The following is a 20,452-nucleotide window of genomic DNA, read 5'->3' on the forward strand; positions in this document are numbered from 1 at the left end:
AATTTACATTAAAATTTATGGCTAACTTCCAACCAAACTCTAAACTTAGAAGTGAAGTGGATAGTCTTCCTACCAAATGGTATATCGAAGTGGTCAGTCATCTTTCCACAAGAATCTTGGAGCGGTTAGTCTTCAAGCTTCTTAAACAAAACTTGTGAACTTTTAACAACGAGATAAGCTCACGAATCTAAACCTTGGGATGAGCACATCAATGGCTAACCCCTCTTTTGGATTTCTTGAATTCAGTTTAGTAATTGGGTCACTGTTGAATGCCATATATTATTATTTATCATAGTTGTTTCTAATATGGTTTTGCAGTTGGTGTTGGCGCCTGACCATTTATTAGTTGTCTATTGATAGAATTTTAAGGAGTCTTTCTGAATTGAAGGAGGTAGTCGATTATTCAAAGGTAAGCTTGGGAGGCATTTTCGTAGTGCTGGTTTTTGTGTGCGTTTATTCAGTTTTAGTTGTAAAAGGTCGAAAGATAAGCTGCAAGACCATTGTGGACGGTGGTCTGAGTGTTGCAACTGCACTAGGGTTATGCAGGATGCATGGCTAGGTAGTTTGTTGTTGGACTGTTGCTTTATCTTGCATATCCTTGGTGTCGCGATTTTATGCAACTTTGGATTGTCTTATGATGCATCACGTTCATCATATGTTCATTGCATGTTGGTGGTACTAGCCCAGCACTCAGTTGCTTCTTGGGCTAGCCTTTTCATGTAATTGGTTATCTTTGTGGAGTAAGAGTACGAAATTAACTTTTTGTAGTTGCACATCTTCTATTTTTGAGTAGTTTGTATTTAGGTGGATTAGAATATGTATATGTTATAGATCTTTTATGGTGTTTAGGAGGGTTATGGAGCTGTGAGAATTGTTGACTTATTCTGTGTAAAATTCTTGACTTGATCTTCTTTATATATATATATATAATAATTAATCGGTATATAGCTTTAAGGAATATAACTTAGTACATGGTCGTCTCTAGCACCTTATTTAGAGAGAAGCACGTCGAAAGAAGATTCGTCAAGAGGAGTTTCCATAAAAAGAGAATCGTTAGAAAACCTCAAAGACTCATAGTTATCAGGCACATTTATCATTATAGGACCAAAATGATTAGTAACTGAAAGGTTGGAGAATGAACTAGTAGAAGCTTTTGTTCTAATGAAATGATATAAACCTTTACCGTTAAAATCATTATACAAGTTTTACAAGGTCGTCATCTATATGAGCCATGGCAAAAAAAAGACTGAGAATAAGGAAATAAGTTCAAGGTGAGAATGGTACTTGGAGAGGACGAGAACAAGCTAAGAAAAAGAAGGTTAAATGCAAGATAAAGAACAGTCAACTTCAAAGTGAAAGAAAACACTCAAGCAAATATTTATGAAGGAAAGGGAAAAAATTTATCTCGTAGAAGTGAAGTATATTTATGGTTTAACTGCGAAAATTCACTCAAAGGACTAGGAGACCTTTATATAGAGAAAATGAATAGTGAGTTAGATTAAAAGGAAGATGTAAAGCTAAAATCAATAGTTATATTTTACCTTGGAAATACAAGCGGACTTGAGTGCACTCGAATGCCCTAAAGGCTAATGCCACACCTTAACATGTGAACTTGGGTCAAACACATGAAAATCGATGAAAGTTTTCAATGATGGGAAGTGCATTTAATGCCTCTTATCCTCCACTACTTATGCAATTACCTCATGGCTTTTCCACTTCTCCTTATGGTCGGCTTAATGATGAGACGTCGACCTCGACTTCAAAAAGCTTCTCGGTTGATAAAACACCCAACAAGCCTTGAGGGAAACTGTTGTTGGTCAGGAAAAGGGTCGATACGGGTAAGGTCAAGTGATAAGCCCAATAAAGAGAATCCCAGTAAAATTGTACACATTTCTTTTTAGACTTACACTTTACTCATTTAGGACTCTGTAATTGACTTGAGCGTTGAAATGTTAACCTTGGAAATCCACCCCTACACTGCCATGTCGGAGATCCATACCACCGTGTCAAGGGTACATATCACAAACCAACCACAATTGTGGTTCTTGTAACGAACACCATATAATTAACTCATTATTTCAATATATAGTCATTATCATCACAAATATATGGTAATTAAATTATTTTCCAATAGCTTCATCATTCCTTTTTTCTTTTGAAGGTATCATTATTATTCCTTTAAAGTGTGTGTGGACGAGGTAATTGAATTTTTTTAAGGAATTTAAATGATTTAATTAAAATCCATTTATTTTTAAATTCATTTGTTTGGATGAAATATTAAAATGATTCATAGTTAAATTTTTGGGATCATTTTCATTAAATTTAAAACTTTTGAACCAAATTTTTAAAAAAAATGAAAAAAGGGACCAATTTGCAATTTTTTAAAATTTGAAGGGACTAATTTGTAAAATTTGAAAATTATTAAGGATTTATTTGCAATTTTTGGAAATTTTGTGAGTAAATTTGAATTTTTTATAAAATATGAGGACCATCTTGAAATTTTTTAAAAATTAATAATAAATAATTTAACATTTACATTATATAAAGTGAAATTTTTGGTGTCATTTAAAATTCCTTAAATTTAACTTGAATAAAGTACATCATAAATTTACATCATTTTAACAATTTTCCATATTTTTATACAAACAATGAATTTTGGTCAAATCATTTTCATTTTCTCCAAAAAAATACTTTCCCTCAATAAAATGCTCCAAGAGTGTGTTTGGATGACTCATTTTAATAAGAGAATATAATGTTTTAAGGAAATTTAAAATGATTTGAATAATATTTATTGTTAGAATAAAAAATATGAAGAATTGTTAAAATTATAGAAATTTATGAAGTATTTTTGCAAGTTAAATTTTATGATTTTGAAATGATACCTAATATCAAAGAATTTCAAATTCCCCTCATATTTTTTATAATTTGAATGTCAAATTGGTTAATGTTATTATTTCAAAATTTTCAAGTTAGTCCTCATATTTTCCAAAATATTAAAATTGACCCTCAAATTTTTTAAAAATGAAATTAGTCCTTAAAATTTTTTAAATTTTAAAATTTACAAATTAATCTATATTTTAAAATTTGTACGTAAAATTTTTTGAAATTTATAAAAATAATCTCAAAAATCTAACAAAGATTTATCTTAATAATTTATCTTAATAAAAAATTTAAAATTTTTCAATTATCTCATTCAAATCAGGTCTTAATATTCAATACAAATTTCTTACTAAACAAAACAAAAGCTATGGTTTTTTATTTGACCTTTTAAAAATATCAGAGGGTGGTGCGAATAGCATGAGCAAGTAAATCAGTATTGGGCCTGGCTCAAGAATCTGTACTCTTCTGAAAAGTTCCATTCCATTGCTCATCTTTCTCACTTTCGTCTTTTCTGTTCTCTCTCTTTTCCATCACCTCCGCCACAGCATAAGTCGTAGTTCAGACAAAGCGACGTCGTTTAACCCTACTCTTCTACTCACCACAGGTTAGATTTTTTTTTGTTTCTTCTTCATCTTACGCTGTCTTTGCCCATGATTAATGCTGTAAATTTTCAATTTTCTTCCGTTTTTTTTTTCAATTACTGCTTATTGTTGATTTTTAGGTATTCGTTTTTGTTTTTCCCTTGTTCTGGTTTTGATTTGAAAGTGGTTAACAAGAAAAAATTAGTTGAGTTTCACTGTCATAGGCAAGGTTTTGTAAAACGGTCACTGTGGCGACACTTATTATTAGTCTCGATGTGAATTAACCACAAATTTGTGATGAATGACGGTATCTGTATCGGCCCCTTCCGATACCTTTTTGTAGCAGTCTTTTGCGGCGGAACTCTTTTCTAAAACTTTGATCGTTGGAGCTCCTTTTGCCTGGTTGTTAGCAGAAAAAGTTTCATATATGTTATCTTCAAGGCATCAATTAAAATGTAGAATAATGTTGTGCATTGAGTTGTGTTAAGGTTTTGCTTGTTTTTGGCTTGTTTTTGTGGCTGCTTCAATTGATAAACACACATCGTGTTACACTTAGCCGAGCTTTAGAAAATTGATGCTTAGTCAGGATACTGCAGAATGTCACGGTTGTCTTAGTAGGTTAGAGGAAGTTCAGAATGACATTTAAATACTTCACGATTATCTTCTGGATGATTAATTATTATACAAGAAACATTAGTAATTGGAAGAAGCTAATATGTCATTTTAGGACAAATGTGAGGAAGATTTTATGTTAACTGAATATGCTTTGATTACTGAACCTTCACCTTTTAGAATGGTTAAACTTTTTCACTTATGGAAGTTTGGTTTTCAAGAATACTTTTCAAAATGGAAGGTTAATAGATTAAACTGTGATACTGATAAGTGTTCTTATACTTTCTCTGACTTTAGCCCACTAGACTTTTTGGCACCATGGAATTTTCTATAGGCAGGCTTTGGATTTTTGGGTTAGTTCACACGGATGAGTAAAGTGTGGGTTAATTTTATCATTATTCCAGAGTTTAATTTTTACTATATTTTGCAGGGCAGAGTTTTGACTTAAAATTCTTGCTTTCTGTATTGGAATATTTCATCTTTTGAACATTATTTGTACTTGTTTTAGTGCTCATACTAATGGATATTAAATAAAAAAACAGTACTCAAAGTTAGAGCATGTTAGAGGTTTTAGAGTGTTTGGTAGTAGTCAGTTGTATAAGATAATTTGAGATTTCTGTGACATTTGTCATACAAAAATGTGCATGGGAAGTTGTTGTCATTGATAACTAGACACATTTCGTCATCATTCATCAACCTGAATTTTCATACAGGCATTTACTCTCCGTATCAGGATGAGTTATATGGTATAGGACTGTAGTTTATACAAGTGTAATCAAATATACCCAATTGCAGAGCTATGGCGAGTATACGTGGCGGTTTTCGGGCTCGCTGCAATGGTAAATATGGGCCGATACTGCGGGTTTTCCGTCATAATCCGCTTTAACGGCACCGCAAAGCGTCCGGTATGGCGGGATTTTGGGTCTCTGCCTTGGACAACAGTGTGGTGGGATTTTGTCACGACACTGGTTTATATTATCCAATAGTTAACAATTTTACTGTTATAAGTCAGGCAAAGCTTACAAACATATTATCAGGCTCTTGAAGGTTTATGAGCTAGCTAGAATTGATAGCTCTTCCTCTGCCATGATTTTGTGAATGAATTCTTAGAAGTGCGATAAAACCGAATCTGGAGCCTATTGTGGGGTGGTAAAATTGTCATTTTTGGTTAGCCTTAAGTGGACAACTTGCTAACAAAGAATATCATTGAATACTTCTACATGCAGTGATTCTTTATGTTTTTGATGCAGTAAATTGTTTGTTATGATAATTATTAGCTACGACCTGAATCCATGTTCTTGTGGAAATATCATGCTAATGTTTTAGCTAATGCGATGAAGAGACTATGTGATCTGCTGATTAAATTAGATTTCAGTCCCTTGTGCATTTTGCATACCTACTAGGAAAAATTATTACCAAGATTACAATGAAGCTATCCCAATATTTTGTTGCAAACTTTTATGTTATAATTTGTTTTACTAGAACTATATTATGCTCAATTTTCAATTGTATACAAAACTTATCATTTTGTGTCATATTCAGCATCTAGCAGGTTGTTGGAAACATGGCCAAACATCATCCTGATTTGATCATGTGCCGTAAGCAGCCAGGAATTGCTATTGGCCGATTGTGTGAGAAATGTGACGGCAAGTGTGTGATTTGCGACTCTTACGTGCGTCCATGTACACTTGTCAGGGTCTGCGATGAGTGCAACTACGGATCATTTCAAGGTCGATGTGTCATATGTGGAGGAGTAGGAATTTCGGATGCTTACTACTGCAAGGAATGCACACAGCAGGAGAAAGATAGGGATGGTTGCCCCAAAATTGTTAACTTAGGGAGTGCCAAAACTGATTTATTCTATGAACGGAAGAAGTATGGTTTTAAGAAACGATGAAAAGGGTGGATTCAACATTTTTATTTCTGTTAAACTTTTTGATCAATTTGTGCCTTGATCGGATTTCTGCACCATAGAACGAGACCTTGTGCATGTAAACATTAGTATTGAGTACAATTGTTGTTTGTTTAGTTACAAGTATCATTAACCCTCTATTCCTGCATTTTATCTTGGGTGTTTCAGTTCATAACACAATATGCAGCAACAAACTAATTCCATTTGTGATCATGAATGATACAGCCAAAGCCGTGATTGTGATTTGATGCTATAGCAACATCTGTATTGATCTTGAGGATGTTGCAAGGCAGCGACGTCCACTGAGTTGCCGAAAGAATTTAGGTATTGCTCGATGAATGCTTGGACGTAAGAAATTATTGATATGATACTTATAACTACTATGTAGACCTTGAAGAATCATGTTTTTAACCACTTGCTAAAATCATCACTATTTTTCACTATGGAGTTTAACGGAGAACAAAACCAAATTTACTTGGCCTACAGTTGTTTAAGAGAGACTTTGATTTTCCAATAAATAATAAAAGAATATAATTGGAATGTACCGATGGGCGTAAAGATACTTTAACATGGATGGTGCGTGTTACGTAACAATTAATCTCATAATATAATCAAGTGCGTATTGATTTCGTAAAAATTACAAATTGAAAACGTAAAAATTACAAATTGAAAAATTGGATGAGTAATTTTTTGTATAAACGATCACTTCCAAATTAAAATTTTAATACTCTAAACCGTATTATTCACAATCCAAACTTCATTCCGAAAGCAAATAACATTCCTTGTTAACCAAAGAATTCACATTATAGCTAACCACACCTTTCCTACTTTTCATTCTTTCACTTTCTTCTTTTTACAAAAAGAGAACCAATCCATAAAGCACGATAAACATTCCTCTTCCAAGATCCCAAACGGCTTTCCCACCCACATAGAAACCTCCTTCCAAACCAACTCCACCCTCTTGCACAAGAAAAAAGAATGATCCCGACTTTTCGGATGTAACCCACAAAAAACACAAAGTATTTTCCAAAGACAAAACTATTTTCCTAAAAGAAAACTAGTCTTTAGTCGAAAGTCTATTCACAAAAAGTCTCTAACCAAAAGCTTTAATTTTGAAAAGAATATCCAACTTTCAAATTAAAGACAACACACCATCGTTCTTATTAAAAGGACCGAACGAGATGCGCTTTCTGGCATAATGCTCATAACAAGATGCTACGGAGAACACACCATCCCCCAAAATATTCTAAATAATGGTATCCTTCCCTTGTAAAACCGGCCTGCCCCGATCAAGAAAATTTCGAAAAGACAAAAAAACCGACCTTAAAAACGGACCGGTAAGATGAGACCATAAAATACCGCAACTCCTCCATCTTCAAACTCCGTTAATCCACCCACCCATTTCCGCTACCGACACTTGTTTCAACAAAGAGACCAAATATAAGACTGTAAATTTTTCTTTCAAACAAACTTCCCCCTTCCACTTTGCTTCTCAAAACGGAATAGAAAAATCATTCCCAACATTAAAACGACAATGAGACACTATAGGATCATTTCCAATTTTTTTCCCGAAATCAAATCTTTCCACCAAAGAGAAAAAGGAGTAGAAGTAGACGAAGAAGGAAAAGATGAATCATGAGCATAAGGAAACATACCTCCACAAAAATACTTTAAGGATACATCACCATATTGAGCTTTCAACAAATTGAGCCAAAGAGAATCTTCCCCATTAATAATCCTCCATTTCCAAATGGATGATAATATAATATTAAATTTTGAAATAATAATATAAAATATTTTAATAGAGTAATAATAAAGAAATGTCAAAAAAGTTCAAATAAGTAGAAAATGATGATTTTTTTAATAGTATTAGTTAAAGCAGCAAGACCATTTTACAACCGTTTCTAGATAATTTGAATTAAGTATTTTGAAATTACAAAATTAAGCTTATACCACATAAATTTTTACATATTTTAATAAAGATATAAAATGAATAAAACAAGTGTTTTAAAAATCGGATCGGTCATCAAACCAGTGAAGATATTGGGTTACTGGTTCATTGGATGAACCGCTGAATCATTGGTCGAATTGCATGACTAAATCGGATTAAAGCGGATAACACGGTTGAATAAACCGGTCTTTGATACTATATATTTATTAAATCGGTCGAACCGGATGACTTAGTCTCTAAAAATATCACAACACCTGCAAAATTTTACAATTTTAAAATATCATAATTTCACATGTTTATTTTTTTACATTTAAATTTTAAATATAACCATTCCTCACAACAAAATAATACAAAATATAAATTTAAATTAATTTTAAACCAAGTCTAATTGCAAACAGGAAAAAAGTTGTTTCAAATAAGGTTTGAATAAAGTTTAATTATATTTTAATTATATTTTTTATAAAAAAATCATAAAAACGACGAAAAAAAATTATGCATTTGAACCACCGATTTTCTAAAACGCCGGTTTACCGGTTTTTTCCGATTTAGACCGATTTTGGCCGGTTCTCACAGGTTCAATAGAATATCTGGTCCAGCAATTAGACCAGACCGATCACCTCTTTGATTCTCGGTCTAATCGATCTGACTGGCCGGTTCGATCCGATTTTTTGAAACATTGAATAAAACTGATGAAATTCTCTAGGCCACAAATATTGATGAAATTTTAATGAATGTTCTTCTAGAAAATAAATAAATTCTAATGAATGTTGTAACTTACAAATTATAGATAACACTAATGTTATTGATTAAATTTTCTTGATTCACATACATGGAAAATTGACAATTCTACATTCAAAGTATTCAAACCTAAAATTATGCTAGATCTATTTTTCCTTAAACAATTTTAATATTTTATAAACAATTTTTCCTTAAACAATTATAATATTTTACAATTTTCCTTAAATAATTATATAGTATTTAATGACAATTTTCAAATTTGGTTAAATTTAATATATTAATAGAGCAATAAATTCATATTTATTGTTGAAATTCAAGTGAGCAATATTTATATAACACTTGAATTCTTCACAAGAAAGAATTTAAAAAAACAAATAATAATTTTATACAAAGACATGGCTTTCATGATTCGGCTATTCTTGCTGGTCCTTTTACTCGTCTCTGCAGCAATGTGCTCGGCTAGGAACATCGCCATAGGTAATATGACTTGGTTGATTTCTTTAAATACTCAATGAATATATATGCCTATTTTGTCTGTTTTTTTTAGTGAATCAAGATTTTAATCTGGCATCTTCTAATCTTCTAATCGTTTTGTTCTAGCTCATTTTTAACAAGTTTTATGCGCAAGAATGAGACGGACATAAACAAGATAAAACGGACATGAGGAGTGGTATAATGACACAAATATTATTACACCGTATGCTTACACCGTAGTTTCTCAGCTTCATTTTGACTGTAACACAAATTTCAATTTTCATAAAAATAATAAATAAATAAATAAGTAAATGGAATAGGATGAAAATACGGTGTAGGTGTTGATTTTGGTGTAACTATATCAATTCTCAACAGACATATACTTGCATTTTGTCTAGCTCCATACTGTTTTGCACTTATACTTGCATTTTGTCTAGCTCCATACTGTTTTGTAAATTTTATTCACAGTTAAAGACTTGCGGTGACATGTATAAATCTATGATATTTCTAACAGGTTTGCTTGACAGTTTGACACCAACATCCTACTCTAATTTCTAAACTGATTAACAGTACTTTTTTAAATAAAATAATATTATTTTAAAAAAATATTTTTTAATTTATATTTATAATATAAATATAAGATTGTGTTATTAACTAATTTCACAATTGGATTAACTACAAAAATATATATTATCAACCAATTATTTTATTTATAATTTATTAATCTTTTTCACTACTTTACTAACCAATAAAATACATACTATTAACCATGTTTTAGCACTAAATTATAAATGTATTAATCAATTTTTATACTATATTAACCAACTTTATTTTACTATTTAATTTTTTTTTTTATGTTTGAGAACTCATTAACCAAATTATAAACGATATTAATCAACTTTATACATAATATTAACTAAACATTAAACTGTATTGACCAAAATTTTATATTTTATTAATTATTTTAGACAAAAATATATTAAAAAGTTAAAATTACATAAAACACTGTTTACGTATTTGTGAATAATGTATACGATGTAGTGTATTTTTTAGCGTCAAAATATTATTTTTCTATTTATAAATTTATGATATTGCATATACTCTGAAAGGATAATACTATTTTAATGGCAGTTGTATTTCAGTTTAAATAATATTAAAAATTATTATTGAATCACAACTTTATTTAAAATATTGCTCTATTATATTTCACGTGCTTTATAATACAATTCAAGTATTTATTTAGTGCTAGATCAAACACATGAACTTAATAAAATTATTATATAAATAGTGGTATTGATTCTTAAACAGGGCATCAAAATGGTATGTACAAGATAGACGATTATGAAGAACCAGGGCCTAATCCTGCACATGATCCTCATAATCCCTCTCCTCCTCCACCATGAGGTAGGTCTCTGTCCTATTATATATACGATTTTTTGTATAGCGAATGTTTTATATTCTAATTATTTGATTATTTCATTTCAGGATGATGATCAATCTATGATAAATGTCAATGAACTTGTTTGAATTTAAAATTTAATTTGTTTATCAAATTATTTGAGTAAACTGTCAAGTCATTTAAGTGAACTATCATGTCTTCTAGTAAGTTTATTCGGTATTTATTAAGTATTTAATTAGGTTGTATTTTGGCTATAAATTCAAACTAGTTTGCAATTTGTTATTTTAAGATTTTCGTGATTAAGTTTGTAATTTCAAACTATTGTATGCATATGACATTTCAAATGATGATTGTGGTGAAATGTGTGGTTTAGTTTTAGATTGGATCTTGTATGAATGAAAAATAAAAAGGCATATTACATTAAAGATAAAGAATAGCCAACCACATGATTTTTATTTAAGAAAAATATCATCATATAAAAAATTTTGTTACGACCATTATGGAAAAATTACTTATTTAAAATAGTCTACTAGTAACGAACTCGAGCATTTATTTCAGATGTATATTTTTAATAAAAAATATTTGATTATCTGTGACAAAATAATAATTGAACGTATAATTAATAAAAAAAATATTTTGATCAGTAACTTTGTGTCCCGTTAATAATCAATATTTTGATCAATAACTTCATGTTCTCGTGTACCTTAAAAAATATTTTAATCAGTAAATTCATGTCTTGTTAATAATCAATATTTTGATCAGTAATTTTATGTCCCGTTAATAATCAATATTTTGATCAATAACTTCATGTTCTTGTTTATAAAAGATTTAGTAAAACATAATTTTATTTTTGCATCATATTTTATACTCTAAAACTAACTTAAAAAATATTATTAATTTCATTTTAGAAGCATAAACTTTTTTATATATTATTTTCTTTTTAAAATCTAAAATTGTAAAAAATGGTAACTTCTAAGGTGGTGCAACTAAATCCCTCACCCATGTACCATCATTATTTACCGTTAGATTAAAAAATTACATTGGATCTTATTATAGAGATGTACACCCAATAATTATTTCTTGGTTTTCTATTCCTAAGTGTGAAACATGTCGGAGATTCAACTGATAATGTAGAACTATGTGTGACCCATGTCAGGGATTCAACTGATGATGTCCAACTATGTGTCTACCATGTCAGGGATTCAGCTGATGATGTCAAACTATGTGTCTACCATGTCAGGGATTCAACTGATGATGTCGAACTATGTGCGAACCATGTCAAGGATTCAACTGATGATGTCGAACTATGTGGGAACCATGTCAGGGATTCAACTGATGATGTCGAACTATGTGCGAACCATGTCAGGGATTCAACTGATGATGTCGAACTATGTGTCTACCATGTTAGGGATTCAACTGATGATGTCCAACTATGTGTGAACCATGTCAGGGATTCAACTGATGATGTCGAATTATGTGTCTACCATGTCAGGGATTCAACTGACGATGTCGAACTATGTGTGAACCATGTAAGGGATTCAACTGATGATGTCGAACTACGTGTCTACCATGTCAGGGATTCAACTGATGATGTCAAACTATGTGTGAAACATGTTAGGGATTCAACTAATGATGTCGAACTATGTGTAAACCATATCAGGGATTCAACTGATGATGTCCAACTATGTGTGAACCATGTCAGGGATTCAACTGATGATGTCCAACTATGTGTGAACTATGTCAGGGATTCAACTGATGATGGTAAACTATGTGTGAACCGTGTCACGGTTTCACTTGATGATGTCCAACTATGTGTGAAACATGTCAGGGAATCAACTGATGATGTCGTACTATGTGTGAAACATGTAAGGGATTCAACAGATGATGTCGAACTATGTGTCAACAATGTCAAGGATTCAACTGATGATGTCCAACTATGTGTCTACCATGTCAGAGATTCAACTGATGACGTCGAACTATGTGTGAACCATGTCAGGGACTCAACTGATGATGTCGAACTATGTGTGAAAAATGTCAGAGATTCAACTGATGATGTCGAACTATGTATTAACCATGTCAGGGATTCAACTGATGATGTCCAAATATGTGTGAACCATGTCAGGGATTAAACTAATGATGTCGAACTATGTGTGAACCATGTCAGGGATTCAACTGATGATGTCGAACTATGTGTCTACCATGTCAGGGATTCAACTAATGATGTCGAACTATGTGTAAACCATGTCAGGGATTCAACTGATGATGTCGAACTACGTGTCTACCATGTCAGGGATTCAACTGATGATTTCAAACTATGTGTGAAACATGTCAGGGATTCAACTTATGATGTCGAACTATGTGTGAACCATGTCAGGGATTCAACTGATGATGTCAACTATGTGTGAACCATTTCAGGGATTCAACTGATGATGGTAAACTATGTGTGAACCGTGTCAGGGATTAAACTAATGATGTCCAATTATGTGTGAAACATGTCAGAGAATCAATTGATGATGTCGAACTATGTGTGGAACATGTTAGGGATTCAACTGATGATGTCGAACTATGTGTCAACCATGTCAGGGATTCAACTGATGATATCCAACTATGTGTCTTCCATGTCAGGGATTCAACTAATGATGTCGAATTATGTGTCCTTCATGTCAAGGATTCAACTGATGGTGTCGAACTATGTGTAAAACATGTCAGGGATTCAACTGATGATGTCCAACTATGTGTGAACCATGTCAGGGATTCAACTGATGATGTCAAACTATGTGTGAAACATGTTAGGGATTCAACTAATGATGTCGAATTATGTGTGAACCATATCAGGGATTCAACTGATGATGTCCAACTATGTGTGAACCATGTCAGGGATTCAACTGATGATGTCCAACTATGTGTGAACCATGTCAGGGATTCAACTAATGATGGTAAACTATGTGTAAACCGTGTCAGGGATTCACTTGATGATGTCCAACTATGTGTGAAACATGTCAGGGAATCAACTAATGATGTCGAACTATGTGTGAAACATGTCAGGGAATCAATTGATGATGTCGAACTATGTGTGGAACATGTTAGGGATTCAACTGATGATGTCGAACTATGTGTCAACCATGTCAGGGATTCAACTGATGATGTCCAACTATGTGTCTTCCATGTCAGGGATTCAACAGATGATGTCGAATTATGTGTCTACCATGTCAAGGATTCAACTGATGATGTCGAACTATGTGTAAAACATGTCAGGGATTCAACTGATGATGTCCAACTATGTGTGAACCATGTCAGGGATTCAACTAATGATGTCGAACTATGTGTCTACCATGTCAGGGATTCAACTAATGATGTCCAACTATGTGTGAACTATGTCAGGGATTCAACTGATGATGTTGAACTATGTGTCTACCATGTCAGGGATTCAATTGATGATGTCGAACTATGTGTGAACCATGCCAGGCATTCAACTGATGATGTCGAACTACGTGTCTACCATGTCAGAGATTCAACTGATGATGTCGAACTATGTGTGAATCATGTCAGGCATTCAACTCATGATGTCGAACTACGTGTCTACCATGTCAGGGATTCAACTGACGATGTCAAACTATGTGTGAAACATGTTAGGGATTCAACTAATGATGTCGAACTATGTGTGAACCATATCAGGGATTCAACTGATGATGTCCAACTATGTTTGAACCATGTCAGGGATTCAACTGATGATGTCCAACTATGTGTGAATCATGTCAGGGATTCAACTGATGAAGGTAAACTATGTGTGAACCGTGTTAGGGATTCACTTGATGATGTCCAACTATGTGTGAAACATGTTAGGGAATCAACTGATGATGTCGAACTATGTGTGAAACATGTAAGGGATTCAACTGATGATGTCGAACTATGTGTCAACAATGTCAGGGATTCAAGTGATGATGTCCAACTATGTGTCTACCATGTCAGGGATTCAACTGATGATGTCGAACTATGTGTGAACTTTGTAAGGGATTCAACTGATGATGTCGAACTATGTGTGAACTTTGTAAGGGATTCAACTGATGATGTCGAACTATGTGTGAAACATGTCAGAGATTCAACTTATAGTGTCGAACTATGTATTAACCATGTCAGGGATTCAACTGATGATGTCCAAATATGTGTGAACCATGTCAGGGATTAAACTAATGATGTCGAACTATGTGTGAACCATGTGAGGGATTCAACTGATGATGTCGAACTATGTGTCTACCATGTCAGGGATTCAACTAATGATGTCGAATTATGTGTGAACCATGTCATGGATTCAACTGATGATGTCGAACTGCGTGTCTACCATGTCAGGGATTCAACTGATGATGTCAAACTATGTGTGAAACATGTCAGGGATTCAAGTTATGATGTCGAACTATGTGTGAACCATGTCATGGATTCAACTGATGATGTCAACTATGTGTGAACCATTTCAGGGATTCAACTGATGATGGTAAACTATGTGTGAACCGTGTCAAGGATTAAACTGATGATGTCCAACTATGTGTGAACCGTGTCAGGGATTCAACTGGTGATGTCGAACTATGTGTCTACCATGTTAGGGATTCAACTGATGAGGTCAAACTATGTGTGAAACATGTCAGGGATTCACTGATGACAGTCAACTATGTGTGAACTATTTCAGACAGTTAATTGATGATGCTCGACTATGAGTGAACCATGTCATGGATGCACTGATGATGGTCAACTATGTGTGAATCATGTCAGGGATGCACTGATGATGGTAAACTATATGTGAACCATGTCAAATTTTCAACAGATGATGTCCGACTATGTGTGAACCATTTCAGGGATGCATTAAACATCGTCAGACTATGTGTGAACCATGTCAGATACGCACTGACGATGTGCGACTACGTGTGAACCATGTCAGGGATGCATTGTAGATGGTCAACTATGTGCGAACCATGTTAGATAATCCACTGACGATGATCGACTATGTTGAACCATGTCAAGGATGCATTGATGATGGTCGACTATATGTGAACAATGTCAGGGATACATTGAAGATGGCCAACTATGTGTGAAGCATGGAAGATAGTCGACAGATGATTGTCAACTATGTGTGAACCATGTTAGGGATGCATTCAAGATGGTCGACTATGTGTTAACCTTAGAAGATATTCAACTAATGATGGTCAAATATGTGTGATATATGGCAGGGATTCAACTGACGATGGTAAACTATGTGTGGAACATGTCAGGGATTCAACTGATGATGGTAAACTATGTGTCTACCATGTCAGTGATTCAACTGATGATGGTAAACTATGTGTGGAACATGTCAGGGATTCAACTGATGATGGTAAACTATGTGTGGAACATGTCAGGGATTCAACTGATGATGGTAAACTATGTGTGGAACATGTCAGGGATTCAACTAATGATGGTAAACTATGTGTCTACCATGTCAGGGATTCAACTGATGATGTTGAACTATGTGTGGAACATGTCAGGGATTCAACTGATGATGGTAAACTATGCGTGGAAGATGTCAGGGATTCAACTGATGATGGTAAACTATGTGTCTACCATGTCAGGGATTCAACTGATGATGGTAAACTATGTGTGGAACATGTCAGGGATTCAACTGATGATGGTAAACTATGTGTCTACCATGTGATAAGTGCCAAAATGTACTTATTTTGTGTATGTAAATAGTGGCACTTATCGATACTTTTGTTAATACCATTTGAATAATTTCCCGTTTTGTATATAAATACGTATACTTTGTGAATAGTTGTATTTTCATATACTTTTATACCATTTGATAGTTTTTCCTTTGTTTTTATAGGTATTCATGCTTATTGGAGCCTTGAGGAATAAAGTGTCAAAGGCACGGCTTCGATTTCGCAATTTTGGTGAAAGCCCGCTTAGCCACCGTCAAGCGGACTTCCAAAGACTCAAAATAAGGATGATCAAAATCATCAATTTGGTTTCCATTCATTCATTATTGGATAGAGCATTGAATAAGCTTTCCAACGCTTCGAACCGGGCGTAATTCGGAGTTACGATTCTCGAGTTATGGCGAAAACAAAATCTGATTTTTAGCAGACTCCGCTAAGCGGAGGGGGTCCGCTGAGCGGAGCTCCAGCGGAGCAAATCAGCGTCTGGAAGCAATTTTGAGTCCGCTGAGCGGAGGGGGTCCGCTAAGCGGACCTGCTAAGACAGCAGCTCGTTAAAAGGGGCCAAAACACAATTTTTAGGTCATGGGTTGGGTATTTTTGAGTCCCAACACCATCAACTTCATTCTTAGATCAAAATTAGCTTAGAAAACAACTTCGGAGGTTGCATAAGGATGATCGGGGGTGGATTGAGCGTCGAACGGAGCTGACAAACCGGGAGATTTTCGGTTCATTTCTCTTTTTCTTTGTGTATTTCTCTTTGGTTGGGTTTGTTTGTATATTTACTTGAATCTTATGTATATTTACCGATTATAATGTTATGTTTAACTTGCTTTACAAATCTGTGTTGATGTTATCCTGGATTTTTGCTCTATGCTGGGGATTTGGGTTGCTTTAGAGATAAACTTCTTGAATCCTTATCTAGGATGATAATCTGTTGGTTCTGAACTCTAGAGATAGATTTAGAGCTAGCATCCACTGTTTGTATCTGTTCTTAATGCTTTTGTGTTTGAGCGGCGCGCGAGAGATCGCCGACGCGAGAACACGAATGTTCTCGTGACTTCGCGTTAGAGATAACCTTAGTTGTGAGATGATCTCGTTTGTGCTCCAGAGATGGACGCTTATGTGAGAGATACGTGATAACATAGATGAGTATCGTAGGTTGAGTATAACGGGTTGGTAAGTGTATGTTTGTGAAGAGTGAATATATTTACATTCCTGATAAGTTATTTCTCTTCTAAGAATGTGTTTATTCTTTCCTGTCTATATCTTTGTTTACTTTTTGCTCATTCAATCCAAAATTCGAAACCGTAGAAACTGTTGAATGGCATCTCTCCATCTCTGAGGACGATAATTCCCGGATCAATATTTCCAAATCTTGTTTGTTGCTTGCCCTATACTGCATTTAACAAAATGGCGCCGTTGCCGGGGATTGTTGTGGATTGCATCGCAATAGTTTTCGTGTTTTGAGTTTTGTATATAACGTATATATTGTATATGTTTACTTGTATATTTTCACTTGTACATGTTTACTTGTTTATATTCACCAATTTTCTCTTTTTTGTATGATAATAGTTATATGTGTTTCATGTTTATATATATGTGTTTGTTCATGTACATATTTGTATATGTGTGTTTTCTTTTATGTTTGTATAATCATTGTATATATTTGTACTCGTAACATTTGTTGAGTGATTGGAACAACAGATCCTGTTCTAATTTTTCTGGTTTCTACTATGTCCGCTAAGCGGAGCAAAACTCGCTAAGCGAGCATATCAGAATTTTGTTTTCTTGCTTTGTACTAGTGGGGTTCCTATTCCACTTGGTTCACTCCTTTTTCCCACTCTCACCAAGGCTAATTAGTAATATATATTAGTTTTGTTTTTCTAATTCTTTTGTTGGTTGTTTGTACTCAAATTTTGTCGGTAATTCGAAGATTTTTGAGGTGATTTTCTAAAGCTTGAGTGTTTCAACTTGCGGATGTATGGTAGGATATTGTTTTTGAAGTTGTATCATTCAAGGTACTCATTTATCGCTTTCTATAGCATAACATGTTTAGGAAACTTTTCATTTGTACAATTACCATACAATTCATTCTTTTGCATTACTTGCTTATTGATTGAATCACTTTAGTTCCCAAACCATAAATGTGAGGAAGCTTTCCATTGTTCATATATGCTGGAGGCCATAATCTTTGTTTTAACTAGATTTTATTATGCTTAATCTTTTTTTATGTTGATTTTATGAAAGCATGAAAAGGATCAAGGCATTTTGTTTCATTTTGAGCACAACTACCAAAACCAAATAGTCAATTCACCTTGTGAGTGTGTGATCATTTGTTACCCCTTTTGAGCCTTTTTGTCAATGTCCATGTTGTTTTTGCTAAATGCTTATCTTTGAGTGTTTAGTTCTCATTTTTGCATGGATGATTGATTCTTTGTTTTCTTGAACCCTCAACCATGATTTTTGTTATGAATTTTTACCTTGCCTTAGAAAGTAGGGAGTATTCACATGATGGTGTGGTTGAATTCAAGTTGGGGAGAGAAATGGTTGGTACTTATTTGGTTGTTTCTATGAGGTTGAAAAGAAAGAAAAAAAAGAAAAGAAAAAAATGTGAAAAGAAAAGAAAAGAAGAAAAAAAAGAGAAAAAGTTTTGAAAAAGAAAAAGAAAAGAGAAGTGAATAATTGTGCTAATAAGTATTGTGATTGGTTTGAGAAACTTGTGATTATGGAAGAAGTTTGATCGAGATTTTGTTGTTTGAATCTTTGGTGGATTGATCACTCCCTTAGGTTTAGGCAAGTTTTTGTTTCGATTAGCCTTAGGACATATCCCTTGTTTGTTAACCAAGCCACATTACAACCTTGAAAAGCCCTTGTGATTCTTGCTTTTATATCTTCAATGTGATTTTTGGATGAATGCATAATTTAATCTTTTGTTTGCAAGATTTTTGGATGAGTGTTAAAAGTCCCTCACCTTTGTGTGTTCTTCATCCATTGATGAATTTTTGCCAGGTGTGATTCATGATGTGAGCATGTATTGCTTTAGAATGTTTAGTATGCTTTTTGCACTTAGGATTCGTTTCGTTTACATGTTGTCATTGTAGGATAGTGGTAAGTATTTACTTTGTTTATACGTTTTTGTGTTGAGCCATACATTTGTTTTTGGTTTTCAAAACTTGTTGATTCACAATTCTTTGGTTTACTACTTTCAATTCTTTGATTTATTTGACATTGTTTGAGGACAAACAAAGTTTCAAGTTGGGGAGAGTTTGATAAGTGCCAAAATGTACTTATTTTGTGTATGTAAATAGTGGCACTTATCGATACTTTTGTTAATACCATTTGAATAATTTCCCGTTTTGTATATAAATACGTATACTTTGTGAATAGTTGTATTTTCATATACTTTTATACCATTTGATAGTTTTTCCTTTGTTTTTATAGGTATTCATGCTTATTGGAGCCTTGAGGAATAAAGTGTCAAAGGCACGGCTTCGATTTCGCAATTTTGGTGAAAGCCCGCTTAGCCACCGTCAAGCGGACTTCCAAAGACTCAAAATAAGGATGATCAAAATCATCAATTTGGTTTCCATTCATTCATTATTGGATAGAGCATTGAATAAGCTTTCCAACGCTTCGAACCGGGCGTAATTCGGAGTTACGATTCTCGAGTTATGGCGAAAACAAAATCTGATTTTTAGCAGACTCCGCTAAGCGGAGGGGGTCCGCTGAGCGGAGCTCCAGCGGAGCAAATCAGCGTCTGGAAGCAATTTTGAGTCCGCTGAGCGGAGGGGGTCCGCTAAGCGGACCTGCTAAGACAGCAGCTCGTTAAAAGGGGCCAAAACACAATTTTTAGGTCATGGGTTGGGTATTTTTGAGTCCCAACACCATCAACTTCATTCTTAGATCAAAATTAGCTTAGAAAACAACTTCGGAGGTTGCATAAGGATGATCGGGGGTGGATTGAGCGTCGAACGGAGCTGACAAACCGGGAGATTTCCGGTTCATTTCTCTTTTTCTTTGTGTATTTCTCTTTGGTTGGGTTTGTTTGTATATTTACTTGAATCTTATGTATATTTACCGATTATAATGTTATGTTTAACTTGCTTTACAAATCTGTGTTGATGTTATCCTGGATTTTTGCTCTATGCTGGGGATTTGGGTTGCTTTAGAGATAAACTTCTTGAATCCTTATCTAGGATGATAATCTGTTGGTTCTGAACT

At 33.8% G+C, this 20,452-nt stretch overlaps 1 protein-coding gene across 2 annotated transcripts; it reads left to right on the top strand.

Moving 5' to 3' along the window:
- The first annotated feature begins 3,325 nt into the window (after positions 1 to 3,325).
- On the top strand, positions 3,326 to 6,101 carry LOC131662195 (PHD finger-like domain-containing protein 5A). 2 transcript variants are annotated; one of them, XM_058931909.1, is made up of 2 exons: positions 3,326 to 3,484; positions 5,616 to 6,101. In XM_058931909.1, exon 2 carries the CDS (start codon positions 5,638 to 5,640, stop codon positions 5,968 to 5,970), a length of 333 nt encoding a protein of 110 aa, XP_058787892.1. In that variant the 5' UTR covers positions 3,326 to 3,484; positions 5,616 to 5,637; the 3' UTR covers positions 5,971 to 6,101. The 2 variants fall into 2 exon arrangements, with proteins under 2 accessions (XP_058787892.1, XP_058787893.1); XM_058931910.1 differs by having other exon boundaries at positions 3,335 to 3,484; positions 5,610 to 6,101.
- The last annotated feature ends 14,351 nt before the right edge of the window (positions 6,102 to 20,452 follow it).

The sequence above is a fragment of the Vicia villosa genome, linkage group LG3 (genome assembly GCF_029867415.1).
Source record: "Vicia villosa cultivar HV-30 ecotype Madison, WI linkage group LG3, Vvil1.0, whole genome shotgun sequence".
NCBI classification, from domain to species: Eukaryota; Viridiplantae; Streptophyta; class Magnoliopsida; order Fabales; family Fabaceae; genus Vicia; species Vicia villosa.